The sequence below is a fragment of the Osmerus eperlanus genome, chromosome 17 (genome assembly GCF_963692335.1).
Source record: "Osmerus eperlanus chromosome 17, fOsmEpe2.1, whole genome shotgun sequence".
Taxonomy (NCBI): Eukaryota; Metazoa; Chordata; class Actinopteri; order Osmeriformes; family Osmeridae; genus Osmerus; species Osmerus eperlanus.
Window position 1 is genome coordinate 8,409,259 of NC_085034.1, and position 27,345 is coordinate 8,436,603.

At 53.3% G+C, this 27,345-nt stretch overlaps 1 protein-coding gene across 2 annotated transcripts in view; it reads left to right on the forward strand.

Annotated features, from left to right (window-relative positions):
- Positions 1–27,345, forward strand: part of lrp6 (low density lipoprotein receptor-related protein 6) — a 36,219-nt gene that overhangs the window by 4,773 nt on the left and 4,101 nt on the right. For both annotated transcript variants that reach the window (XM_062482583.1, XM_062482584.1), the window contains exons 3-15: positions 8,861–9,058; positions 9,271–9,467; positions 10,241–10,375; positions 12,662–13,058; positions 13,910–14,081; positions 18,257–18,473; positions 19,069–19,358; positions 20,877–21,103; positions 21,780–21,964; positions 23,005–23,331; positions 24,555–24,757; positions 24,999–25,216; positions 25,899–26,089. In XM_062482583.1, coding sequence (XP_062338567.1) covers positions 8,861–9,058; positions 9,271–9,467; positions 10,241–10,375; positions 12,662–13,058; positions 13,910–14,081; positions 18,257–18,473; positions 19,069–19,358; positions 20,877–21,103; positions 21,780–21,964; positions 23,005–23,331; positions 24,555–24,757; positions 24,999–25,216; positions 25,899–26,089 — 2,957 coding nt within the window. The remainder of the gene's footprint in view (positions 1–8,860; positions 9,059–9,270; positions 9,468–10,240; positions 10,376–12,661; positions 13,059–13,909; positions 14,082–18,256; positions 18,474–19,068; positions 19,359–20,876; positions 21,104–21,779; positions 21,965–23,004; positions 23,332–24,554; positions 24,758–24,998; positions 25,217–25,898; positions 26,090–27,345) is intronic.

A 27,345-nucleotide genomic window follows, 5' to 3' on the forward strand; every position in this document is an offset into this window, starting at 1 on the left:
ATAATTTAGCCGTTTCAGATTCAGGCTTAAATATTCCTATGTGGAGCCATGTTTAATAGCCCAGGGTTATCAGTGATCAGCAGGGCTTGGTGAGTCCCCACGGAGCCTGGAGGTATGGGGAGCGTGGTGGGGCTCTGGTTACACCCTGCAGACTGGGGACGAGGAGACCAGGCCGTCCAGGTGACCAAGTGGGTAACCTGACCGTGGAGGTTCAGACAAAGGCTAAGACCGGTAACCAGATACCGGGCCACAGTGGGTCGTTCTAGTCCCCTCCACCCCCCTCTATACCCCCCTCTGTTCCCAGACCCCCCACCCCTTACTCCCCTTGAGAACCTGACCAGTGACTGCCTAGCCAAACCAGGCGGTAGATAGCCCCTCAGGCCAGACAGTGGCAACCATTGTTCCTGTTTGGACAGTTATGGCTGTTCCCGCTTTGTTGTCACCGGCCCGTACAGATGGAATATGGAAGTCACCAGGTTGAAACGCAGAGAGGACGTTCTGTTTTAGCTATCAGTGTCAGTACCTGTCTGCCACAGTGGTATTTGAAAGGTCAGTCATGTGGACGAGAGAACCAGCAGCAGTTAATCTGACTTTTTCTTGGGCTTTTGTTTGATCTTTTCCTGGAAGTAACATGAAAGTTGTAACTTTTAAAATATTTTTTAATTGCTTCTTGCCTCATTTTGCGCATGTGGTATTTTGGGCATCGTGAAACATGAAAGATTCAGGCAAATGGCCCAGTTTGACCATATTGGACTGTTATCTCAAACAGGTGTTTCCAGTTGTATCATGGGCATATTTCAGGGAGCCGCCAATGTGTCGCATCTCTACATCTCTACCAATTCCCGCACAGTAGTAGCTCATAGGCGCCAGGACCTATCTCCCTCCATCAACCTCCCGTGCTATTTATAAACCTTACTGTGGTAGGCGGAGGTCCCTCCCTTCTCGCACGGTGACCACCAATAAAAGCCACTCTTCTTGATTTGTGACACGATCGTTAACCGATATGAGTCAGTCATCAAGCGACCGCTCGATCCTGTCTCGCTCACGCCCTACTCGTAACTTGTCACCATGTTATCAGTGAGGGTGACACACCTCTCTCTCCCTGGTGGCCTCTTCGCAGGCATTGTATGCGTGCTGTCACACAATGAGAGCGAACTTTAGATTCCACCCATAGTTCCAAAGTTTATGGTGACACCTGTACGGTGCACCTCACCGCCCACGGTTGCCTGAAAGCGCTCGGTAAACCCCTTTGGGTTTGAGTCCTTCAGCAATGCCTCGACCCCTGTTGTCTTGTTGCTAGCGTAGTCCGCCTGGCAAGGGCTTATTCCTAGGCCTCTCTTTCTCCAGGTAACACCCCCAGCTCATTCCTCCCCTCCCCCATCGCAGGGAATTTAGCCACAAGCAAATGGCTGAAGGCTATCAGGGCTAAATGCTAATGGTATTGCTGCTGCAGCTGTGTGTGTGAGAGTGTGGAGGGGGGGGGGGGCAGGGAGAGAGAGAATCTGAGGGACTGTGTGAAGTTGACGGTGATCCATACAACCATGTGTGTTGGGTAATGCCAATGCCATGTTTGACCAAAGAGTATCCCAGCCACTGTGATTCACAAAGTTCATCAGTTGGCTGGATAATACAGCTATAAAGAATAATAATGAGCTCATCTATACGATAAAACTGTTGGCTGGTATGCTGCTTCGGAGCCCCTGGGAGCTGTTTCCTGGTCACGTTGTTCAGTACTGCTGTGTTTCCTGTATCCCATGACCACCTGCTGTGGCACCCCCGTCTCCTGAGTGGAGTAGAAAGACTGCTCATGGCATTGATGTTTGTGGTCACGTGACCACACATTCTCCTTCCTCGCTCTGTGCCTCACTCTCTCTTTTTCCTCACTCACACAAGCACACAGACACATTCACCCAGTCGCTCACGCAAACACACACACACACACACACACACACACACACACCTCCTCCCACTTTCTTCCGTCACCATTTTCAGTGATGTGCCCAATTTTTCCATACAGGCGACCAGGCACCAAAGAGGGGCATGAATTAGCATGTAAATCCACAAGGACAGGGATAAAAGAGCCCCCGTAATGTATTCATTAGTTTTATTTAAATTGAAGGGATGCTGTCCTTCTCTCCCTTACCAGCCCCACCCCCCCTCCCCCGCTCCTCTCACCCCACCCCAGTCACCCCCATTCGTATCTGTTTGTGTGAATCTGCTCACGGTTTAACTAGTTCTCATTCCCAGCACTTGTAAGATGTTGCTGCCCGCTCAACAAGTTATTTGTAAGGTTTTGAGTCTGTGGAGACTAAACAAGACTTCTTGTTGAGGGTGATACCGTAATCAAGAATTGTGTACATTTGAAAAAGAATCACAATATATTCATTGGAGACAAGTGGGGGGTGGGATCCTTTTCAAAGTTAAACTGAGTTGCGAGTGTCAGTGAATAGTTGGTCACTAATCTAACTTCTGAGACAGGCTATTGTTGTTGAAGATGAGAGAGGAGGGGGTATTAGAGTTGTCATCACCTGGGTGAGCCACCTCCAGCCTGCCTGCCCTCGGTCCGCCCCCAGGCCTGTTCCCACCCAGCCTGCTCCCTCCTGGGCCAGGGGCCCGGTTCTCTTGGCCACCACCAGGCCCCGCGTGCAGCCGCATGCAGACGGAGTGGTGCCAGCCGGGACTTCCAGCAGAGCGCTGGCGGACGAGGAAAGCGGGCCGAGCGGCGCTGTAATGACTCCATTGTACAAATAGCTTAGCCCGCTTCCGATTGAATCAGCCGGCCCTGCGGAACGACTCCCCGCTGTGACAGCCTGCTTGGAGCACAGCCGTGCGTGCCTGTGTGGGTGGGGGGACATCCAAACACGTCCTCCATCAGATTAGTGTGATGGCCATTAAAAGCGAACACACTTTTACTTCTCGTTCTCCTGCGTCAAATCTCAAATGCAACACGCAGCAGTGTTGTGTGTGTTTTGTTTCAATGCGAGAGGCCGTTTATTGGTTGCGTGCACTTCACAAAGGCCCATTGTTGCGCCGACAGATGTTTTCAGTAAAACTTCTTTTTTTATTTGGTCTTGCAGCTATTGCAAGATATTGGGGCCTGAGTATGCCCGACGTAATGATTCATATGTGGGGTGTGTGTGAGGGAGGGGGGGGGGGGGTCTGACTTTAGCCTTTGCCTCTGCTGTCGGAATAAAGGGGGCTGGGGGTTAACGTCAAGCGATTCCAACGCCAGTCTCAAGCTGCCAATCTCTCTTAAAACCTTTTACGAGCCACCAGGGGATGTAATTCACAAAGGGCATCGATTCACCTGTGTTTACGAAACGCTCGCCCATTACAGCCACAGTGAGGGACCCGGACCACCCCCATGGTGACTGGGGTACAGCCCAGGCCGAGGCCCGGGTCCGCCCCGTGAACACCACCTCCAGCCTCTCGGTTAGGTGGGAACGAGGCCTTGTGCCACGATGATTTTAACAGTAGGGGGGAGTTGCTTTACAACGCAACCTTCATTTTCTTAAAAAGCCCCTTGCTATAAAATGCCGGCCCCCCTCCCTCCTTCGGCTTCTTTCTTCTTTGTCCAAGGCTTGCCAAAGGGAGCTATTGGAAGCTTTGTAGTTCATCTTATAAGGTATTGGCAGCTATTTGCACTGGTTAATAGCCAAGCCGTGTTGGCATGCGTAGTATGTGTGTAAGTGTGTACGTATGTACTTGGCTGTTCAGCCCTTTGGTGTGTGTGTGTGTGCGCGTGTGCTTTTTTTTCCTTTTCACCTGGCTCTCAAGGCTGAGCCTATACAGTTGTGTGCACTTGTGTGTGTGTGTGTGTGTACGTGCGCGCGTGCACGGAGGCCCGGCTCTGCACCGTCCTTGTGAAGAGAGAGAGAGGGGGGGTGTGCGGGTGCAAGCAGGATTCCTGCAGGCGCTGGGGGCTGTCGGCCGGGCTGTGTTAATGGGGCTCGGTGGGTGTCTGGCTCACACGTGTGCCGACTGTTTGATCCCCTCTCTGGAAGGGCTGTGACTACAGGCTGGCCTCGCTCCATGGGACTGGGTTTACTTACTCGTACTCCTACGGGCTTTGACACACACACACACACACACACTATATCCCCAGATACGGTCAAAGAACATACTCTTTTTGTGTCTGCAATGTATTCAGAACCCATACGCAGCTCTCGATGCTGCTGTTTTTTTTCTCCCCTCAGCAGAACCATGTAAAGCGCCTACTGAAAACAGTGTTATTCTTCGGGACAAGCCCCTGTGCTCTACCATTCCCTGCACCGCTGTGTTGCGAACTTGCTTCCCACACATTTCAGTGGCCGGGACATCGAGACGCAGCTTAAACGTTCGTGATACGTGTGTGTTTGTTTCAAGTTAAGTCGTTACAATGACCCTGGAGCACAGGGGCCCTGCCAAGTCTGGGTTTTGTACCAAATGCATTAGGCCAGCGTAGGGGGAGGGGGAGGGGGGGGGCGGGGGAGACGGAGAACTGTTAAGGGAAACTGGTTTCCCCAAATCCAGCGAGGAACGCAGCTTTTGGACTGCGTTCAACACGACTGATTAATGCTTCAGGTACCAAATACAATGCAGCTCTTGTGGTGAACGCGGCAGCAGTTTTTTTTTTTTTGGGTGAGAGAGTTCTCCGCTCCAGATTGTTAGCGTTCTCCCATTGGGGGGGTGGTGAAAGGGTGGGGGTGGGGGGTTCTGTACGCTAAACGTCCAAAACTTACCCGATCGCGGAGTTGCTCTTGCGCGAACTACAATTTCACTCGACTTTTGTCAAACGCATGGTTGACTCACAGGCTGACGCCATCGTCAGTCAGAGCTTGTGACGGATTTATTGTCACAAATCGCATTGTACTTCGTCTGGAGCGAAACCCAAGGAGAGGGTGTAGCCTCGGTTGGAGGGGGTGGTGTGTGTTATTTTTGGGATACGGACCCGTCTTGCCTTCAGCCTGACTGGGTTATGGACTCTTTCTGGGTTGACTTACTCAAATCACTTGGACGTTATGGGCCATTGTGCATCCTTTCTCTCACACTTCTCATTCACAACATCGCCACAGATGAATTTCAGGGTTTTTAAGGGCACTTTTAATTACGAACTTGTTTCCTCTCCTGTGTTTAGCTCTGACAAATGGACCATGTCTGCATGCTTGGAAGTATGTTCCAGAGGCAGCCACCACACACACACACACACAAATCTGTTGCACAATGCACCCAAAGCTATGCGCTTAACAAGCAGTACAACTGTTTGGTTTGGACCAGTGGACCACGGTCGCATTGAGAGGACCTTGTGCCGTAACATCAGACAGAAATCTTAAGAAGCATGTAATTAGACCCATTAAAGTGCCCATTTTGGATTGGTGACTCCCTCCCCCACCAGTTTAAAGAGCCCCCCTCCCCCGCACCTCCCTCTTATTCCCAGACTTTGGCTTTTGTGTTCTTACAACTCCCCCTTCACTACTACCACCCGTTCGCAAGCCCCATTCTAGGCAGCGACCTGCCCCCAACTTGCACCTCACCCCCAGGTACTTGAGGCGCGATGACAACACCGCCTTCCCCCCCCCACACACACACGCACGCCAGAAGTTATGCCCGCTCTTCACAAGTCTGCAGCATGTCATGTTCAGCCTCCCTCTAACCCCCAACCCCGAGGCTGGTTCCCTCACTCGCGGTATCATTCTTCCGCCTCACTACTCCTCTACCACTTTGCTCTCCTCTTCCTCCTCCTCCTGTCTGTTTTCCTGGAGTCATGTGTTCTCAGAAACCCCCCCCCCCCCCCCACCCAAGCATTCCCAGACTCGTCTTCTCTGGGCGCAGAGCTTGCCATGTGTACCCACCGCGAAGAGACTCAACCCACCGCCGTAAAACTTCTCCATTGTTCCCCTTTGTTGTTGTCCACTACTTCATTCTTCCAAAAACATGGAAGGATATTTGTCTCTTCCCTTGCATGTAAGCTGTTCCTTATTTCCCAGGGTGTTTGGTAACGAAGATGAATCCCTCGTTTTAGAATTCCTTCAAATGTTTGAGTCTTGCGAAGTCTTCGTTTCAGTTTTTACACCATGTTTGAGCGCCGGCTGTCTAAACAAAACGGTATCGCCCCCTGGGGTGTTTGTTTGTGTGTGAAGGGCGGGTGGGTGGTGTCATAAAATGCTTAGTCAAATCCGGTACCTCTTTATAAGTCAACACCTCATGAGAGTAAACTAAACTCCCTGCACATTATTGACCATCCCTAGAGGGTCCCTCTGACATGTCAGCTGTTGTTCCGGGACTCCAAGGCCTCCTCCTCCAAAGCACTGTTTGTGCGGAATCACAGTGCCTCTGCGAGGCACGCCATAGCAATGTAAAAAGTTCCCCATTCTCGAAGTGACAAGAGCTGTGATGAGTCACTTACATCCCCCCCCACACTCACACACACAGTAAGGACACACACCTTCACTCATCTCCTCTAAAGAACTGTCTAGACATGCCCCATTCTGAAGAAGGAACGAGAGGAGAGGGGAAATATACCCTCATTTCATTGTTCTTTTCTTTCGTAGCAAGGTATGTCGCTTGCTTGCGAGTGTAGCTGGACTCCCGTCGAAAACCAAGGACGAGATCTGGAGAACTCCCTTGCTCTGCACAGTGGCTCGTCTAGCCAACACACTCAGGCCTGTGATTAACAGGCCCGCATTCCAAGACATTTTGGCACTAGATGTTATCAACCCTCTCCCGGTATCAAATGACAGGTAGCCGACAGCCAAAGGCGAATGCACTGTACACAGCAGCGCAACAGTTTTTGTAGATCACCGCGACTCGTTTAGAACAGGACGGTCTCCTGTACCGAACCTCCGAACCCGAGGTTGTACCTCACCCTGAGACCAAGTCAACATTGGTGACCGTACCGTCATTTCACCAGCTTTGTTTTGGGACTGTTAGATGGAAAAGGGATCTGTACGGTGGCTCTGGTCTGGAAAACCTGCTTTTGAAGCTGATCTGGTTGTGAAATTGCGTGTGTTCTTTTTCTTTCTTTCATGCCAGAGAATCGAGTTAGCTCTGCGCCTGTGCTGGCTGCGGCCCCGCAAAACACATCTGGAGCTCTGGCACTGGAGATCCACGTAATCCCTTATCCACTTGGATTTCTTTTGGAGTCCTGATCGTATCCCTGATTGTGTCCTAGAACAGGGTTGACCCAGACATCTCTGAACCCCTCTCCCTTCTTCCAGGGAGTTTGCTGTAACCGCAGCTACCAGGCTAGCAGGCGGCTTGTTTTTGTTGCTCGCCGACGGGAGGAATTCAAGGGGTCGCCATGCGGTCTTGGAGCAGGACGCACCACAGCGTGCGCTCGCCCCCATGTTTGCTCTTGGACATCCTCATGAACTCTCCTCCAGTTAATGACCATTGTCCTCCACAGCGAGTCCGGGTTTTTCCCGGGTCCCAAGGTCGACCAGGGGCCTCCGCAGACACCGAGAGGGGCCAGTGTGTGTGTGTGTGTGTGTGGGGGGGGGGTGCTGGTGGTGGGGAAATGGGCCATGGGATGAGTAGATGGGGGGGGGGGGAGAGGATAAAGAGGCGGGGGAGGGGGCAGGGGCTAGAGGTGAGAGGGAGTCGAGGGAGGTTGTCCAGCTGGGAGGGTAATTAGGGAAAACAAAGGCAGCCGTTAGCACAGCGGCTCCCCTGGTCCCTGGAGGAGCTTTTGTGCTGATGCGTAAAAGGCAGGATGTGTTAAAATGACAAGCGCTCCACAAGCGCTCCCTTCCTCGCTCGCTCACTCACTCTCTTATTCACGCATCACTCAGATGCGTGTATACGCACACAAACACTGTCTCCATTGGTCGCTCTTACTACTCCGCACGTCTAGTCTCTTGGCCTCTTCCTCTGTGTTGGCTGTATTCATAAACAGATCCATTAGCCGTTTCCTCAAATCCTTCCTGGATAGGCTGGCCTAAGGTGTCTGAACTTCCCAAACAAAGGATGCATCTTTTCCATGCGACTAAGTAGTCTGTTGTGTGTTTGTTCTGACGTGAGATTCGACGGTTGTTCGGTGTGTGTTGTCGTCCATCCCTGTGTGCTCTGGTGGAGGCTTGTCTCACAACCACCTCTGGTCTTCTGGTCGTCTGATGTCCTGCGTCGGTGCTCCCAGTTACCTGGCAACAAGCAGGCATAGGGGAGTGTGTCGGCTCCACCACTTGCGTCCGTCTGCCGCTGTCTGGTTTCTAATGCTTCAGACTGCACTCGGCCGGCCATCATCCATAGAAGGGGCCTCATCCGTTACTCGTCCGTCCACACCAGATCAGGGCGTAGGAGGCCTGAGTGGAGTCTTCAGGGGGGCCCTCTATTCTTGCAGCCAGACAGGGTTCATCCTCCTACTCCCTTCGAGGCCTGACTCGGCTTCCTCTGGGCCCCTAGCACGCCACCCCGCTTTCCATCCTTCCTCCTCCTCCTACGTCAGAGGCCTCATCCTATGGGACGGCCCGGGGGGGGGGGGGGGGGGGGGGGGCATGCATCTTCTAAACATCTGAATGTGGGGGTCAGATGGCTGAGCAGTTACGGGAATCGGGCTATTAATCAGAAGGTTGCTGGTTCAATTCCTGGCGGTGGAAATGATGATGTGTCCTTGGGCAAGGCACTTCAACCTACTTGCCTCGGGGGGGAATGTCCCTTTACTTACTGTAAGTCGCTCTGGATAAGAGTGTCTGCTAAATGAGTAAATGTAACATCGTCCTGGTGTAATTAGCAACAAAAAATAAAGCTAGTGGATGTGTTGAGTGGAAAGGGACTAAATGAATAAGGAGTTGTTTTGGATGTTGGCAACTTACATATTCATATTCAATCTTATTGTGTACACGGGAGCTCTATCGATGTGTTGCTCTCCTCCGTCCTTCCTCAGGTACATGTATTGGACGGACTGGGGGGAGATCCCCAAGATTGAGCGCGCGGGGATGGACGGCACAAACCGAGCGATGATCATTGACGAGAATATCCACTGGCCCAACGGCCTCACGCTGGACTACAGCCAGCAGAAGCTGTACTGGGCCGACGCCAAAAACAACTTCATCCACCGGTCCAGCCTGGACGGTACCAACAGGTAAAGTACTGCTACTGTTACTGAGTCACGAATGGCCGACGCAGCTTGTCCACATCTGGGATATGCTTTTGCTTGATTACTGGTCCGTGTGATTGTGTTTGTAAAGCGATTTGGGACCGATCTGTTTTTTATTTTAATCTGGATTTACCCTAACCTCATTTGATGTATGTTCATCTTCTTTCCTGTTTTATTTGGGTCTTTTGTATGTTTAGGGAAGTTGTGGTGAAAGGTGACCTCCCCCACCCGTTTGCCTTGACCCTTTACGAGGACACCCTGTTTTGGACGGACTGGAACACACACTCCATCCACTCCTGCCAGAAGGACACAGGCGAGGATCGCCGCAAGGTCCACTCGGACATCTTCTCCCCCATGGACATCCACGTCTTCAGCCAGAAGAGACAGCCCACCTGTAAGCCCAACCCTCCCTCGCTTCCTAGCCAATCAGTGTAAAGCGTGTGCCATGCCAACCATAATCCCAACCAGTCAGTGCACTAACCACTGCCTCGCATTGCTGTGGGCTGATTTGGTCGGGTCTGTTTAGATGCACAGGAATGTAGCGCTACACATTGCTAGGCTATGATGTGGGGGTGTCTGATGTCTCGTAGAGTTAATTACTTAAAAGTCCTGAAATATAACAACAATATATCCGAATGATATATGATGCACAGAACCTTTCTTCCGTCTTACATTTGCCCAGAACAATGAACAATGTGTTCACTGGGGGGTTTGTTTAGAAACTCGAGTCGGGGAGGAGAAACGATGACAGCGTAGTCACCTTTCCCTGCCTCTGTGATCAGCCCAAAACAATAGCTCCCCCTGTTCTCCCCCCCGGGACTGAATGCAGGGAATTTCTCATGGCAGAGAGAGGAGTCTACCTCTCGGGCTCCACCCCTCAACATCTGAGGGCAAACACTCACACTCTCTCCCAGACACACACACAGGGCATATAGAGAGAGGGTACGTTCTGGGTCACCCATGTGGGGGGCATCAACACCATCCGCATGCACAATGTTCATCCGTCACTTCACTGTAGCAGAAGGCAGGAGAAGTGATATCAAAGCACATAGCACTTACACGAGAGGGTTCAAACTGTTTTTTTTTCATTTAAAAACAACGGTGTCGTCTCGCACCCTAAAACGTTCTCAGTGACGCTAACAGTCCCATCTCCCCCCCTCTCCACAGCCGTCAACGTCCCCTGCTCGCTGAAGAACGCCGGCTGTTCCCACCTGTGCCTGCTGTCCCCCGTCAAGCCGTACCACCAGTGCGCCTGCCCCACCGGCGTCCAGCTCCTGGAGGACAACAAGACCTGCCTCGACGGTGAGGAGACCCACGGAGGTCGCATGGAAACCCCCCCTACCAGCTAGCTTGGCGTGTCTTTCTGGGGTGGTGGGATTCAAGCACGGCGGCTAAACCTTGCTTAGCTACGGGAGCTAATCTCGCGTTCTGTCTGCGCCACGCCTACTACGTTGACTCATTGAAATGAGGACTTTACAAAGAAAGACATCTTTGATACTTTGTGTTCTGTCTGGAGGTTTGACATTCCTTATTTGGGCAACCCTACATAGTTGTTTTTATAGAAGGCTGAGGGGCAGATTTACTGAATGTACAGGCTGAGATTTCTCCAGGGGAATGTTTCTAGCCCTTGTGTAACTAGTTACAAGAGCTCTGCCCAGAGTCCAGCTTGAATTCATTAGAGCCCAATGTCGTCCAGTGCTTTTTATACCCACGGAGCGAGAGGAACACTCACCCACACCTGCACGATGCACTCAGAGCCAACTGTTCTGTTTCTCTCTTTTAGTCATCCTTAAAAGCCATTTCACTGTTACTTTCAGTTGAAGGGAGTAACACTTTTTTGTGCATCGATTTAGAGTTTGTAGAGGTTCGAAAGTAGATACAGGCAGATACACTAAGGGTGCATCTCTGTTTCTATTGGTGCTCTCTGTCTGTCTTTCTCTACCCTTCTCAGTTTTCCCTCCATCCCTCCCTCCCTCGCTTCTTCTCCCTCCCTCCCTCTCTCCTCCATCTCTGAGGCTACCCGAGCAGCTGAAGGTGGGGCGGTCTGACCTGTGGTCGCCATGGCAACTCCACTCATTGGGATAGCTGTTTGTGTGTGTGTGAATCACGGCCCTGACCATATCCCCCCTCCTTCGTCTTATACTCTCTCTCTCCCTCCCTCTCTCGCTCTCTCCGTCTCTCTCTTTTTTATTTACATTTTTGGGTTCAGTTCCCCCAGTCAACAGAGCGAGGGAGGAGAGAGGGGCGGGGGGCTTTTGTTGGGGAGGGGATCACATGCTCCCCATGAAGACAATACCCTCTTTCACTGCCTGGGTTTTTAACCATTTCAGCAGGGGAGGGCGTTTTTTGTTGTCATTTCCAAGTCCTTCCCCTTCTTAAATCAGAGGCTGGCCCACAGTCAGCGCTGGGCCACGGGCACAGACCCGTCCTGACCGGCCAGAGGGGCCGCATCTGGGGATTGTTAACCCGGGGCTGTCCGCCCCTCCCTGGGACCCAAGTGTGACCCGGTCCCTCCCACTTCTCCCCCCTCCTCTCCCCCTAGTTCACCCACCGTACCGGCCAATACTAAGTTGGGGATTTTTTTTTTAAAGCTTTGGTGTAAAGCCGCTAATTTGTCACCGCCTTTGTGTGTAACCCAGATCACATGTATTCAAGGGGAGTTTAATGGCTTGCTACTTACCAGGTTCATGTGTTGATTGCTAGCTACCGTCAACAGCAGCTCACGTCCTCACTCAGATTGAATCCTTTTAGGATTGTGTTTATTATTATATATTTATTTATTTTACAAACCAAACCTTCTACCAAACACAGGAATGCATGTGTAAGCTTTGCTGGAAACAAAAGCAAATCAAAAGCTTATAGAGCTCTACGGCGACAGGTACAGTAGCACTTTGATAGCTGCCCAACCCTGTTCAGACCACTGGGGGGGAGGGGAGAAGAAAGTAGCTTTTGTCAGGTTGCTAGCAGTGTAACTGGATTGGGGATTGTGAGAGAGAGAGAGTTAAGGAGAGACAGAGAGAGTGAGAGAGAGCGAGCAGGAGAGAGAACAAGCAAGAGAGAGGGGAAAGGGAGAGACATAGAAAGGAAATGGTGCACGAGAGAGATCGAGCGAACAAGCAAAGGGCAGCCTCCTGAATAAAGAAACGGAGAGCGCGAGAGAGAGGAGAGGGTTGTCGTCCATGTTTGATTGTTCAAGGCGGGCCTCCGATTGATCTTTTCAGAGATGGGTTTTTACTGGAAGCGTTGAGTGGGCCGAACAACCAGTACTCAAAACTAGAAAGATATACTTTGTTGTTTTATTTTGTTCTCCCCTCGCCCACTCAGTCCACTTTCCCACTCTTTTGAATATCACTCAAAGGGCAGAATAGGGAGACTATTCAAGATTGAGTCAATGGTTTGGCTTGTATTTATTTTAGGCATCGTTAGAGGGAAATGCAGTGTGTGCAAGACAACAGTAGTACTTTAAGAAGACATGAGCAGCCATGCGCTAGCCAGCTGAAGTACCACTGAAGAAAAAATGGTGATATCTTCAATAGACTGCGTGACTAACACCCTTATCCCCACCCCCCACCCCTCGCCTTCCTCCAGGTCCTACCCAGATCCTTCTCCTGGCCCGTCGCACAGACCTTCGCCGAATCTCCCTGGACACGCCAGACTTCACCGACATCATCCTGCAGTCGGACGACATCCGCCACGCCATCGCCATCGACTACGACCCAGTGGACGGCCACGTGTACTGGACGGACGACGACGTGCACGCCATCCGGCGCTCCAACCTGGACGGCAGCGAGCCCCAGTTCGTGGTCACCTCCCAGGTCAACCACCCGGACGGGATCGCCGTGGACTGGATAGCCCGCAACCTGTACTGGACCGACACGGGCTCGGACCGCATAGAGGTGACGAGGCTCAACGGGACCATGCGCAAGATCCTGATTTCGGAAGACCTGGACGAGCCCAGGGCCATCGTCCTGGACCCGACGGCAGGGTGGGTTCCAACTCCCGTCTTCTCCAACGTAGCGGTTCTGGTTGGTGTGTTTAGGTTTAGGTTTCGGTTTGCGGTGTTTGGATCGAGATGAGTGAAGTTCATGTTTGGACTGTGGGCTCGTGTGTGGTTCACATATTGGAACGTTTATTTTTCTTTAAATGGGTACAAATGAAGATTTTTTTTTTTTGTGAACTGCAATGTGAAGAGTCGGTTTTATCCCTAGGGCAGTCCGATGAGCCAAAGGCTTGTGAATTCAGCCTCCTACCCTCTCTTTGCCAAAGCAAATCATCTCACTAAAGGTGACAGGCACACTAAGGATCTGGCACTCCAGTGTGGTGATGACGTGGCTAGGGTTTGGCATCGGACGCCGCGCGCTAACGTAAGCCACTTGCCTTTGTGGGTCTCACCTGCCTGCCGCAATCATCCAGGCGGCATGTTGACGGAGGGGATGACATCACAGCTGTGGTTGCCTGCCACCGCAGGGCTTTGAGAGCGGGGGGTGGAGTGGTGAGAGGGGGGGTGACATCACCGCCGCCTGCCCTCAGTCATGACTCAGGCCCCGGCAGCGCATCCCTGCCCGGTCATGTTGAGTGCCTGGTGACCTCACAATTTGTCCATGGTTAACACCCTTTGCTTGGCACTGTTTTATAAACAACAACATCTCACAATCAATGTTAACTGTGTATATATACCTAACCCTAACCTGAGAGACTAAATACACCTAACCCAAACCTGAGAGAATCGATGTACCTAACCTGAGAAACGAGATGTACCTGACCTGAGAGGCTAGATGCAAACCTGAGATATGCAGTCTTCTGACTCTGCGTCCACACTCCTGGGGCTCTCTGCAGGTACATGTACTGGACGGACTGGGGCGAGGTGCCCAAGATCGAGCGTGCCGACCTGGACGGGACGGAGCGCGTGGTCATGGTGAACACGTCCCTGGGCTGGCCCAACGGCCTGGCGCTGGACTACGACGAGAGGAAGATCTACTGGGGCGACGCCAAGACCGACAAGATCGAGGTACGATATCCTTTTATGTATTATTATTAGGAAGAAAAAAATCTATTTTCCGAGGGTTGCGGTTAAGTTCATGGTCCCCACGACTGGCTAGTCAGTCTAGATTCTGGCCAGTGTCTGGTATACAGCCACGCCATAGGACGCTGCCTGCTGTTTTATGTGTGTCGCACACTGGGCAGGCTAAGTGGTCAACACGACCCCCACCCCGTGGGGGGGTCAAAGGTTAGATGGCGCATTCCATTATTTCATTCAGTCCGAAATGCACAGCCTCGCATACACGCACACACAGTCTGCACCACGGGTGCGCGGCAGTACCAATCAGATGAGCTAAGCGTCCGCTCCTCCTGGTTTAACACTGGTGTTTCCTCCCCCACTGTTTTCCATTTAGCCCTCCACAGTGTTGGTCTCATTAAGATGTGAGCGTGTGTGTGTGTGTGTGTGTGTGTGTGTGTGTGTGTGTGTGTGTGGTAGACGTGTGTGTTTTAAAATTCATGTGCATGTCGGGGGGAGGGGGGTGTGAGGGAATCAGCAGCAGCACTGATACTCCTGACAGATCGTGGCGGCTGCTCTCGGCGGGAGGTCTTTTGTGACAGGCTTTATCTGGCAAGCCGCAGCAGGCAGACCCCCCGCCGGGCGCCTCGGCACGCTGGCCGCTCTAAGCCCTCCTCAGCCGCTACACGGCGCTGACGCCAGGGAGCTGGCAGCATCACAGAGGCCACCGCCAGAGCCCCCCCCCCCCCCCCCACGCTCCACCACCACCCCTCAGCCTCACACCGTGCCCTGAATAAGCCCCGCGGCGGCGTGGACGGGGGTCATTGGCCACCCGAACCCGGAGAGGGAACGCGTTTTGGAGGGCAGTCGGAAACGCCTCTCGTCATACGGCTAAAATCGTCACCCAGACGCCTGGTCGGTCCAGGCCCCTTTCGGACCATCTCGCCCTATACGTGCTATTAAACACAGATGTTTGAATTGGGCCAATTTGTGCGACTGTAAAGAGATACTCGCCCCAGTACTGCTTTGAATCTCACAGAACAACTCGTGCCTCAAGTGCGAGGGTGGGGTGGGGGTTGGAGGGATGGAGGGGGGGGGGACGACGACAGTGTAATGAAATACAGAACTCGATGCACCAGAGGAGCACGGCTAGTGAACGACCTCTCGCAGTTTAACACGTTCCAATCAAAACAACGCCCGCCCTAGGCTTCTGCAGTGCCTCCGTCGGTGGGGGGGGGTTCTGGTTTTCCTCATGCCTCTACCCAGGCTGCGGGGCCTACATGGCCCCCCCACCCCCCATCCAATCCCACATCTAACACCCCCCACTCCTCAGGACCCTGGTCGTTAAATCTCGTCACTTTCAGGGGTGTTGACAGTCCGGCCAGCGTCGGAATTAGAGCCCCCGTTGACCAGTTAGGTTTGGTACAGATGTAGCACACAGAGGGGGGCCCAAACTGGAACGCTTTTACCTCAACGCGGAGAACTCGCAACTCCCTTTCGCCGGCCTCTTCCTCCCTCTCCCTCCGCCGCCATATGGAAAGGAGCCTCTTTTTTTTCTTCTTCTTCTCCTCCAGAGAGGGGCTTTTTCTGTATTCCAAACCGGCGGGTAGGAAACTGCGGTCGGCATCCTCACGCATAGGGTCACACCGTCAATGCTCCGCTCATCCCCACCCCCCACGTGAAAGTTATGGACTAGTGGTCCCTCTGGATGGGGTGGGGGGGGGGGGGGGGGGGCGATCGGGGTTTGCTCACTTAGGTCCTGAGCAGAGCTGGGTTTTGCGGCCACAGCCCACATCTGGTTCCGATTGCGGCCTCCACTCCAGCTGCGGCCTCCTCTGTTTAGAATAGCCCCAGAATTTGAAACCCACACCGCACTGCGGTCACAACTCCCAAACCAGCGGAGACCTTTTGGCTGAGGCCATCGCACTGAGGATGGAAACTTCATTTTATATTTATATACCTTTTTGCTCCCGCTCTCGCTCCCTTTCGCTCTCGCTTTCTCGCTCTCCCCCTGCCTTTCTCTCTTTCACGCCCTCTCTCTCGCTCCTTTCCTTTCTCCGTGTGGTCGAGGGGTCGCAGTGTCGTAGCCACAGTTCATATGGGTCTCCTCTGATTTGAAGGAGAGAATGAAGTGAAGCTGCTTGTGAACAGCTTCACGAGCAAAGAGACCAAGCTTGGGGGTCCAAGGCATGTCGATCAAGCGATTTGATTCGACACCAATAAAAACGTCCCTCGTTTCTCGATCGTTATCGCTGTCTTTTTTTTTGTGTGGGGGGGGCGGGGGGGGGGGGGGCGGGGGGGGGCGGGGGGGGGGGGGCGCAATGCGCACAGAGACGCAATGCAGAGCTGGAATGTTAACACAGCCCCTCTGCCTTGGAATGTCCAAGATCCGGAGTACCAGAATCTGGTCTTTTGTTTGTTTGTTTTTGGGCAACAGACGCTACAAAAATGTTGCGTGAGAATCGCGAGAAGGGGGCCCCCCTCGGTTTCACTCCTCTTCGTGTGTAGGTCTTCTTTTAGTTTGGCTTTGAACTTCCAAGATGCAGGTTTGTGTTTTTTTTTTCTTTTCTTCTTTTTCTTCTTGCGTGCTGTTGTCCTCATGTTTCTTCTCACTCCGTCTTCTCACAATAAAACAGCTCCTCGTTGAAGGCCAAGACTGAGGTATGGCTGAAAGCATATCCTCTTAGTCATTTAACTCGACATCTGTTGGGGAAGTGATTTCATTCGGTCCGAGGTGCTGGATGAAGTGATCGGCCGGCATGTTTTCTTTTTCCACCTTCAAAGTTTTGTACAAAGCGGAGCTTACAGGCTTTTTTTTTTGTTGTTGTCTGATTCACTCCGCACCTGTGGCAGTTAGTCGAGAATGTGCCAGCTAACTAGCCTCTGTGGTTGGTTAGCTTTTCTTTCTCCCCCAACCTCTTTCTCAGAAGACAGACAGTCCCCTCTGCATCCCCCCCCCCCTTCTCCCAGCATGACTGAAAAGAGCGTTTACTTGGAAGTGATCAAACTGGCCAAAGCACACCCGGGCCCAAGTAAACAAAATCTTCGCTTTCTGTCAGGGAGGTGACAGGCAATTATGTATGCAGTCCGTTCACGACGAGTACACAGTGAAGCACCCTCACAAACACACACAAACTCTCTCGCTCGGTCTCACACTCAGTCTCACACTGACTCTCAGGCTAAAGAAAAGAGTAAGATGTCAAAGTGCTCCGTGTTGAGGAGAGGAAATGTGGCAGCCATATGCGCCGCTGTTTGTTTGCTCCGGCTGCTGCTTCTAATTAGCGGTGCTGAGATGTGCTGCCAGGTCGCCAGGGCGCTCTCTCTCTCTCTCTCTCTCTCGCTCGCTCGCTCGCTCGCTCTCTCTCTCTCTCTCTCTCTCTCTCTCTCTCTCTGTCTCTCTCTCTCTCGCTCTCTCGCTCTCTTTCTCGCTCTCTTTCTCGCTCTCTTTCTCTCTGTGTGTGCCCTGGCTCCGTTCACATCCACGGCACAATGTGGAAACTCAATCAGCGTTAACGTCACCGGTTGACTTGACACCCAACCCAACCCATCCCCAACCCCCCCCCCCCACTCCACGCTGCCAGGCACGAGTGAGAAAGGTAGCGAGAGAGAGAGAGAACACAGAGAGCTGGGGCTCGACTGTTCTTGTTGCTTCCAATCGAGGACTCGATTAAAATGAATTAAATTGAAATCTATCGTTTTCGCACATTTTGTCACATTTCAAAGTAGTCCCGTTCGTGGCCGGTGAGTCACAGACTTTTCCCAGCGGCCGATTGGCTCGGGCTCGCAATGAGAAGGCGTGGCCTTTTTTTTTTTTTTAAGGGTCATACCCATCTCTCTGGGAACAGGCTGATTACTGCGGCTGTGGTTCAGAGTTTGGCCCTGGGTGAACTGCAGTGTGGGAACCAATGACGGCCTGTTTACAGAGCCGGCTCGAGGCCCGACAACACATCCGTCACTAGCACACTTGCACAGTGAAGCCTGTCATGGTTCAGTTGTCGAATGTGTATTGTGGTTAAATCTGTATGACTGTACCGAGTCTCCTTGTAGCTCTTGACAGATGTAGCATTCATTCATTAGTTTTTTTTTTTTTTTTTTTTTTGAAAGTTTGCTTTGGGTCATGGTGTGATTTTAGCTATGATAGATCTCACCCACTCTCTCTCCTCGTCTGTCCCCCCCCTCCCCCTCAGGTGATGAGCATGGACGGGACGGGCCGCAGGGTCCTGGTGGACGACAAGCTGCCCCACATCTTCGGCTTCACCCTCCTGGGAGACTTCATCTACTGGACCGACTGGCAGCGGAGGAGCATCGAGCGCGTGCACAAGCGCACGGCCGAGCGCGAGATCATCATCGACCAGCTGCCCGACCTCATGGGCCTCAAGGCCACCTACGTTCACCAGACCTTCGGTGAGCCCGAGTGCCCGAGCCGTCCCAAAATCCCCCCATCGTGAGCTTCGGCACACGCAACGTTGAGCTTCTCATCTGTCGGGTTTCCCGTGTCGGACCAGCCGGCAACACCAAGTCCACCTGTTTTAACGAGCTCATCGAGTTAGAAAATAGCAGCAGGTCCCCAAAATTCAGGTAGTTCTTCGCCGAAGGTTTTGGCGCGTGAATGCGTTTCCCGGGATTAGCGCCGTAGTGCATTGTTCCATTTGTGAAAGGCGAGGCGCAGTGTGAGGCACATTTTCTACTCCCTCCTCCAGCAATTTGGGAAGCCGCACTACGGGAGCTGAATTCTAATGGCAAAGCGGCTGTCTGTCGGTTGCGAAAACCCCGGCTGATTTCTGTAGACAGCGTGAGCGCCCAGGCTGGCTGAGAAACGGGGAGAACGGCACATTAATATTTCAATGCTTCACCTCAGCTGAGGCAGGCTGCATCCAGACTGCTGTACCCCTCCACACACACACACACACACACACATTCTTTCCTTCCTCCTCCTCTTTTTTGCCTCTGAGATGGTGATTAAGCAAAGTGAATTATGCGCTTCCTCCCCCCCCTCCAGGTACCAACCCCTGTGCCGACAACAACGGCGGCTGCAGCCACCTGTGCCTGTACAAGCCGACGGGGGTCCAGTGCGCCTGCCCCATCGGCCTGGAGCTCATCGCCGACATGACCACCTGCATCGTGCCCGAGGCCTTCCTGCTGTTCTCCCGCCACACGGACATCCGTCGCATCTCCCTGGAGACCAACAACAACAACGTGGCCATCCCGCTCACGGGCGTGAAGGAGGCGTCGGCGCTCGACTTCGACGTCACCGACAACCGCATCTACTGGACGGACATCACGCTCAAGGTGCGGGGGCGGCGTGGGGTTGGGGCGGGGCGGGATGGGGGGGTTGGGGTGTGTGCGTGCATGTGTGTGCATACTCCCCAGCTTCTCCAGTTGGCTCTCCGCCCACAGCATGGCTCAATAATGGGCTCCCGTGAGACGCCAGCTTGGAAATAATTGATGGCTGAATTTTTCATTTTCGTCTTCTTTTTTTCTTCTTTTTTTTCTTCCTCAATTTCTTGCTACTCCTCCATTTTGCTCCTCCCCTCCCCCCTTTTCCGGGCCCTGGACCGAAAGTGGTTTTCTGTTGTTTTTTGCTATGGGAGATAATTATTTTGGAAGAATCCTATTTATAGACACACTTGGGTTTTTGGTGTAGCGGTAACATGGGCGATGGAGAGCAGATTTGGGGGGGAAAGCGGGGGGGGTTTGTCTGCTTTCCCTCTTCGAGGTGTGTTTGTGTGTGTGTGTGTGTTTTGGTCTAACAACAAGCAGGAAAGACAGATTCTGAAGTGATGGAGAAGTGAAACCGTCAGTGTGTATGTGTGAAAAAGGGAGAGCCCCTAATGACGGGTCATTTCCGAGGGCGATCAATGCGTCGGGGTAGAAGTGGCGTCGGTGTGAAAGACCACATGACGACATCGTGCTCCGCCGGGAGGTCATGGCGAGGGGCAGGCGTGCTGGATGGAACCAGACCGAAGCAGCACAGAGACCCACCCATCTCCTCGCTCCCTCTCCACGAGGAAGCAGGGTGTAGGGCCTTCGCAACCGGCCCATGACGTCGTCGCGTAGCTACAGAGCGGATCGGCGCTAGCTAACGCACCACGCGCGCCAGGCTAATGACCTCTCTCCTTAACCTGCCGAGGTCCACTGCCTATCACACATAGGCTGTTATCCGCTGTCTGATACAAGGCTCATTTAGGCAGCCTCCAGCTGCAGCTGGAGGCTGGATCAGGGTGTTGGGGATCGGCGTGAGGGTTGGTGGGAGGTAGGCAGGGGGGAGACTGTACATATTTAAGCAGGTATAAATCATTCATAGAATAGCATCTCTACCTTCCCCGATCCTGCCTGCCTGCCTTCTAAACGAGCTGCGAGTTTTCACCAGACACCAAGGTTTTTCCACTCTTTTCCGAAGCAATTTTTTCTTCTTCCTCCTCCCTCCCTCTCTTTTCCCGCCCTTCTTTCAGAAGTGTATGCTTCCCCCCCCGCCTTCTCCCCTGCCCCCCTTAACAACTGGGTAGCAATTTGCAGGCTGGAGACGTAGAACATATCTCCATAAATAGTGCGTGTTTGTGTATGTCGTGCATATAAATTGTGGTGGTGTTCTGCGTTTTTTTGGGGGGGGGGGGTTGTTGTTGCCGTGGATTGTGTTTGACCTTGTGTTCTCCCCCGAGGTGTGTGCTGATGCTAATAAAAACAGATCGCTCGACAAAACAGACCTCGGTTTAACATTTCAGACTTCTGCATAACGCCGTTCCTCCTCAACACTTTGCTCCGGTTTTAGCAGTCACTCACCCGTGCCTCCTCTCCTCCCCACCCCAGACCATCAGCCGGGCGTTCATGAACGGCAGTGCCCTGGAGCACGTTGTGGAGTTCGGCCTGGACTACCCCGAGGGCATGGCCGTGGACTGGCTGGGCAAGAACCTGTACTGGGCCGACACCGGCACCAACCGCATCGAGGTGGCCAAGCTGGATGGCCAGCACCGGCAGGTCCTGGTGTGGAAGGACCTGGACAGCCCCAGAGCCCTGGCTCTCGACCCTGCTGAGGGGTAAGTAATCGTGTGCAGACCGGCGGAGGAGGGGTTAGCGATGCTAATGCTGGAGAGAACTATGTACGTTTGACAGTCTTTCAAATACTGGGCTTCCGAATACTGCCTATTTAAATCTAAGAGCAAAGACTACATTCTCCACTGACCCTCAAACGGCCCTCTTAGCAGCCATTTTGTCCAAATGCTGGAACTGCATTTTACGCAGCAGGTCCATTGTTTGTTCTATGATTGATTAAGGATTTACTGAAATGTACGGTTTATTAGTTGCATTTATCAGCTCAATGTTCTTTTCAAATGTAGTTTGAATGCTTATAAAGGCCTCTCTATGCACAACTGCAACGCATTAGTCTCCTGGTCTCAGATCAAGTAGTGGCCATTACTTGAGCAGCTCCAGTTACTCTGTATCAAATTGAATTTTGGATGGAGCCAGACTTCTTTTCCAACTCTCAGTGGAATCCACACATTTTGAGGTGTACGGCTACACAGTGCTTACTGCCAGGTTACACTATCTCACACACACACACACACACTATCTCAAACACAGACACACACACACAAATGGAGCAGCGTGGCAGTTGGAGGGGAGACCTCATAGCTCTCATCGCAGGCGAAGATTGAGGAGACTTATTTAACAGTTTTGCCTCCCCTCCCCTTTCTTTTCGTCCTGCCTCTACAGATTCATGTACTGGACCGAGTGGGGGGGCAAGCCCAAGATCGACCGGGCCGCCATGGACGGGACGGGCCGCATCACCTTGGTGCCGGACGTGGGCCGCGCCAACGGGCTCACCATCGACTACGCCGAGCGGCGCCTTTACTGGACAGATCTGGACACCACGCTCATCGAGTCCTCCAACATGCTAGGTCAGTGCTTCTCAGACGTTGTTTGGCTACCGTACCCCCCCCTCTCCTGATTTCTGAATCCAAGTACCACCTATACCCCGTGTTTTATATTGAACAAATATAATCCATCCAGTTTTCCACTTTCTCTCACGTACCCCTGGTAATACCCCCATTTGAGAAGCACCATCTTAGGTGCCTGGACGCTGGTGTGTGTGTGTGTGTCTGCATATAAGGGAGTTGATCAGTCTCCATGTCGAAGAGTAGAGGGAAGGTGCAGAAGGACAAGCTTGTTAACCGGTTCTGTGCCATCTGCATGCGGAACGCGTCGCAGACGGAGGGAGCTGTCACCACACACCACTCAAACTCTTTTGTTTTCGCTCCAGCAGTAAGCACCATGTGGGCCGACTCGTGTGTCGGTTTCAGTCCTCCATTTGTCATGTGTGTGTGTGTGCATATATGAGCTTTATGTAGATATCAGATGACAAAATTGGAATATGTTCCCAATTACCTTGTCATGCCTGCCTCCCTGCTATATTTGGGTGGATTGGATGGGATGGGGGGGAGGGGTGTGTGGGGGGTGTGTGGGGGGTGGGGGTGTGTGGGGGGGACTTCAAAAGGGTGTAGACAAGCCTCGCTGAAACAAAAGCTGGGCCAGAATAACTCTATTGAAGTTTTGTCCTGAAATGTACTGCCACTGACTTGATGGATACAAACCAGGAACCAAAAATGCCTCTCAGAAAAAAGAAAGACCTTTTTTTGGGGCTAAAAATGATACTGCTATTAGGCCCAAGCTTAAAGCACATACTCTTGCACAGCTCTTGCAACAGTCCCAATTTTTGTGTGGAGAGAAAACAGCCTCAACCTTGGCACAGGATTTCTGGAACCAGAAAAAAAAAAAAAAAACGAAAAAAGCCTAGCTTTTGCCCGGCAGATGTTTGCAGAGCAATATCTCTCCTCTCTCTCCAATCGCTACTTACTTTCTGTCTATGTCTCTCTCTCACTTTCTCTCTCAATTTCTCCTGCCGAACTAATCTTTCTCTTCCCTCCGTGCCACACAACAGGCCTGGAGCGCGAGGTGATAGCCGAGGACCTGCCCCACCCCTTTGGGCTGACCCAGTACCAGGACTACATCTACTGGACGGACTGGAGCGAGCGCAGCATCGAGCGGGCCAACAAGACCAGCGGGCAGAACCGCACCATCATCCAGGGCCACCTGGACTACGTCATGGACATCCTGGTGTTCCACTCGTCCCGGCAGGGGGGCTGGAACGCCTGCGCCTCCACCAACGGCCACTGCTCCCACCTGTGCCTGGCCGTGCCAATCAGCAGCTTCGTGTGCGGCTGCCCCGCCCACTTCTCCCTCAACGACGACAACAAGACGTGCAGCGGTGAGGAGAGGGGCCGTACGCGGGGTGCACTGGCGCGCGTCGGTCGGGCTGTGAGCTCGGCTAGCGGCGGGGGCTGCTTGTCTCACACACACACACTCGCACGCTATCATTCCTTCACGCTGTGCGTGTGTGTGTGCGTGCGTGCGCCGGTCGTGTCTCATTCCAGCATCGCTGACCGTGACCGGTTGTCTCGCACTTGATCTCAGCAAAGGTCTGACGTCAGCCTGGTCAGCGACGGGGGGGCGGGACGGCCAAGGCCAGCCTATCAGTCGCCCCCACCCCCCCCAGGCACAGAGATTGAAAGCAGTTGTGCCCGAGAGTATGAGAATGAGAGGGGGGTGGGGGGTGGGGGGTGGAGTATTTTCTTTTTAAAGCTCCTGTGGTTGGCCCCTCCGCTGCCAACTTGGCATACGGCTGGAAACTGAAGCCCCGATTAAGCCTCGACTCCCTCCATCGCTGTGTTTGACATAGTAAAAACATTTAACTGTTTTTTCTTTTTTTCTTTTTTTTTCTCTTTCTCTCTGTAATCGCCCAGAGGCTCCCTCGGGGGAGCTGGTCTTTACTCGTGTGTGTGTGTGTGTGTGTGTGTGTGTGTGTGTGTGTGTGTGGTGAAAGGGTGTGTGGGTGTGTGTGTGTGTTGGGGTGTTCACTTTTGCACTGGCAGCCTAGTCCCATAGTCAGCGTTCCCTATTGTTGCGTTTTAACAACATTCTATGTACTTTGAATTTCTCACAAATACAGCAGTTTGCGTAATGGAGTCGGTGGATTGGGTTACGTGCTCTCTAATTGGAAAATGTGTTTACTGGGAATAAAAAAGAGCCAATGGTGATTGGCCTAAACTGATAACAACCAGTGTTGGGCAAACCATAATGGCCCAGTGAGGATTAATACTGTGGTTATGGTTGCCTGGGGAACAGTCAGGGCCTACCCCACTGTGCTGACCACCCACCATGTGATGGACCCAGATATACTAAATCATTTTCTCTTCCCGTCCGTCTCTCTCTCCCTTTCTCTCTGTACTTCTCTCTCTCCCCCTCTCCTGTATTTCGACTTCGCTCTCTCTCTCTCTCTCTCTCTCTCTCTCTCTCTCTCTCTCGCTCTCTCTCTCTCTCTCTCTCTCTCTCGCACCCTCTCTCTCTCGCGCGCCCTCTCTCTGCCTCTCTCTCTCTGCCTCTCGCTCTCTGCCTAAACTCTCTCTGCCTCTCGCTCTGCCTGCCCTCCAGCCCCGACCTCCTTCCTGCTGTTCAGCCAGAAGACGGCCATCAACCGGATGGTGATGGACGAACAGCAGAGCCCCGACATCATCCTGCCCATCCACAGCCTGAGGAACGTGCGCGCCATCGACTACGACCCGCTGGACAAGCAGCTGTACTGGATCGACTCCAAGCAGAACGCCATCCGCCGGGCGCAGGAGGACGGCAACCAGGTCAGATCCCCCCCCCCCCCCCCCCCCCCCCCCCTACAGACACACACAGACACGCACACAAACATACTTTTTATTAAGATTATCATATGCACAGTAAAAAAGAAGCTGTCATCACACCCACATTTGAAAGCAAACCTACTTCCCCCGATCCTCTTGTTAGCACTGTCCCGGAAGTGTACCCGTTCTGCCTCTGCCAGCCCCCTATCTCCTGATTGACATGTGTCTCCTCCAATCCCTGCAGAGCATGACGGTGGTGTCCAGCCCTGTGGGCGGGCCGGGCCACAGCCTGGGCCTGCAGCCCTTCGACCTGAGCATCGACATCTACAGCCGCTTCATCTACTGGACCAGTGAGATCACCAACGTCATCAACGTGACGCGCACCGACGGCAGCCGCGTGGGCGTGGTGCTGCGCGGCGAGAACGACAAGCCCCGGGCCATCGTGGTGAACCCGGAGCGAGGGTCAGTACAATACACGGCACTGTGTTTATCCGTTGCTTTGGAACGGCGAGACGAATAAATAAACTCAGGTTACGCATTCAAGCACGTTTTCGGCATCCCAGCTTGAAACGCTCCCAGATTTGAGCCGTTTGAAACATCCTTGAGGACCGTAGCTGGACTTGTACACAGCTGTCAGGATCTGTTTTGACTCCGAATTTCCAGCCAGGGAGTGTTCCCTTGCGCTTGTCTTTTGGTTTTGTTTTGGGGTTGTTTAGTTCAATTGAGCGGCAAGCCAGTCATGTTTTTAATCAGGCTGTAATTTGTTTGCGCGTGTCACGTTCCCCGCGCAGCCGTTTGCTCGCGCTCTGTCGAGCCACGCCAGGGGACTCATCTCCGACGCTCCACACCAGACAGTGACTTCAAGGTCACATCGGGGGCCCCCGTGCAATTAAGCCCGGCAGATGTTTGGGATCTTTTCAAGGCGCGGTTAGGGACGGAGCCGTTGAAAGGTCTATCCCTATCCGGCATGTTCTTCCCACAGTCGAGACCAACCCTGTTGACCTTAAAGGGGAAAGCTGTTTCTAACAAACACAGAGAGAGCTCTCATTTCCAACGGCTTCCCTCGACGAGCGCTGTCGACCCCCCCCCCCCCCCCCCCCCTCTCGAGATACTGATCTCCTCTTCCTCTCCCCATTCTCCTCAGGTACATGTACTTCACCAATCTGCTGGAGCGCTCTCCCAAGATCGAGCGCGCGGCGCTGGACGGGACGGAGCGCGAGGTGCTGTTCTTCACGGGCCTGGGCAAGCCCGTGGCGCTGGCCATAGACAACGCCATGGGCAAGCTGTTCTGGGTGGACTCGGACCTGCGGCGCATCGAGAGCAGCGACCTATCAGGTGAGTCCGCAGACGCGCTCTTCCCGCGGGGGCCGAGCGCAAGATGGCCGCTCCGACGTCGCAAGAGACACCTCGCGAGCAGGGTTTTGTTCGGCTTTTTTGGTGGCCTTGGCGCCGTCTCCGGAACAAATCGCGATCCTTCACCGGTTCGAAGTGTACCACAACTTTAATGTGTGTATTGGGGTGGAATGTAATGCTGCTGTGGTTCACTCTCCTCTTTAGCGGCGATTAGCAGATATATCAGATATATCATCCGGCCGACACACAGCGGAGAGCCGTGTTTACTTAAGGCCTTTTGTGGAGTGGCAGCTCCTCAATGATTCCTTTGTGCAGGGTTCGACTGGTGGTGGGGAGCGGGTTACGCCGTGGCCGACATAATTCAGAGTGTAGGGGCGGGGGGGGGGGGGGGGGGGGGGGGGTTTGACACCGAAGGGAGGGAAGCGAGGAGCAAATGTGCGAACCACGGCCGGGGCCAGACGGCATCTTTCAGGACACGGGGGAGCATTGTGCCCTGAGAGGGAGGGCTTGGCCTGCAGCCCCCCGTGCTCAGCACATTCCGACGATTCTCCGGTGCCCCACGCAGGACGAAAGGAATGCCGACCATCTGTACACAAGCCTGGGGGGAGGGGGCTAGGGGGGGAGGGCGAGGGGGGAATGGGGCGGGAGGGGAGGGGGGGTTGCTAAACAAACACGGTTCCGTCGGGGGCTGTCAGACAGGAGAACTCCTCATTCTTCCGATGGTCTCGCGTTTTATCTCTGTGAGTTTGAAATCAAACGCGAGCTGGGCGGGGGAGGAGTGTCTGCGGAGACGTTTTGAAGCGCGGTGGCCTTCCTCTATGTCTTCTGGGTCGCAGTGCGTAGCCTAGCCGGGGTGGGGGGGGGGGGGGGGGGGGGTCATTTTTTCCCCCTGGATCTCTGCTAAAATTAGCCGGGCAGGGGCGCGGGCCGACGTCATCTTGCGCACCAGCTCTGCCGAGGTCCCACACCGTCCCTCCAGCGAAAACCAAAGAGGCCGGTCCCTCCCAATCCCTGCAGCCCTGGGGTAGCACTGTTGCGAAAGCGTCTTTTTTTATCTGGACCTGATGTCTGGTGTTCCCGTGGACGCTGTTAGAAAGTCGTGGGAACCCGTCTTTGTTGTTGTTGTCGAGGGGGCCGGTGCTTTGATGGAGGGGAAGACTACAAAAGGAGTGGTGGTTAGGGTGTTGTTGTTGATTTGGCCGTCGCGCCTCAGAACTCCGCGAATCCCATTGTTCCAC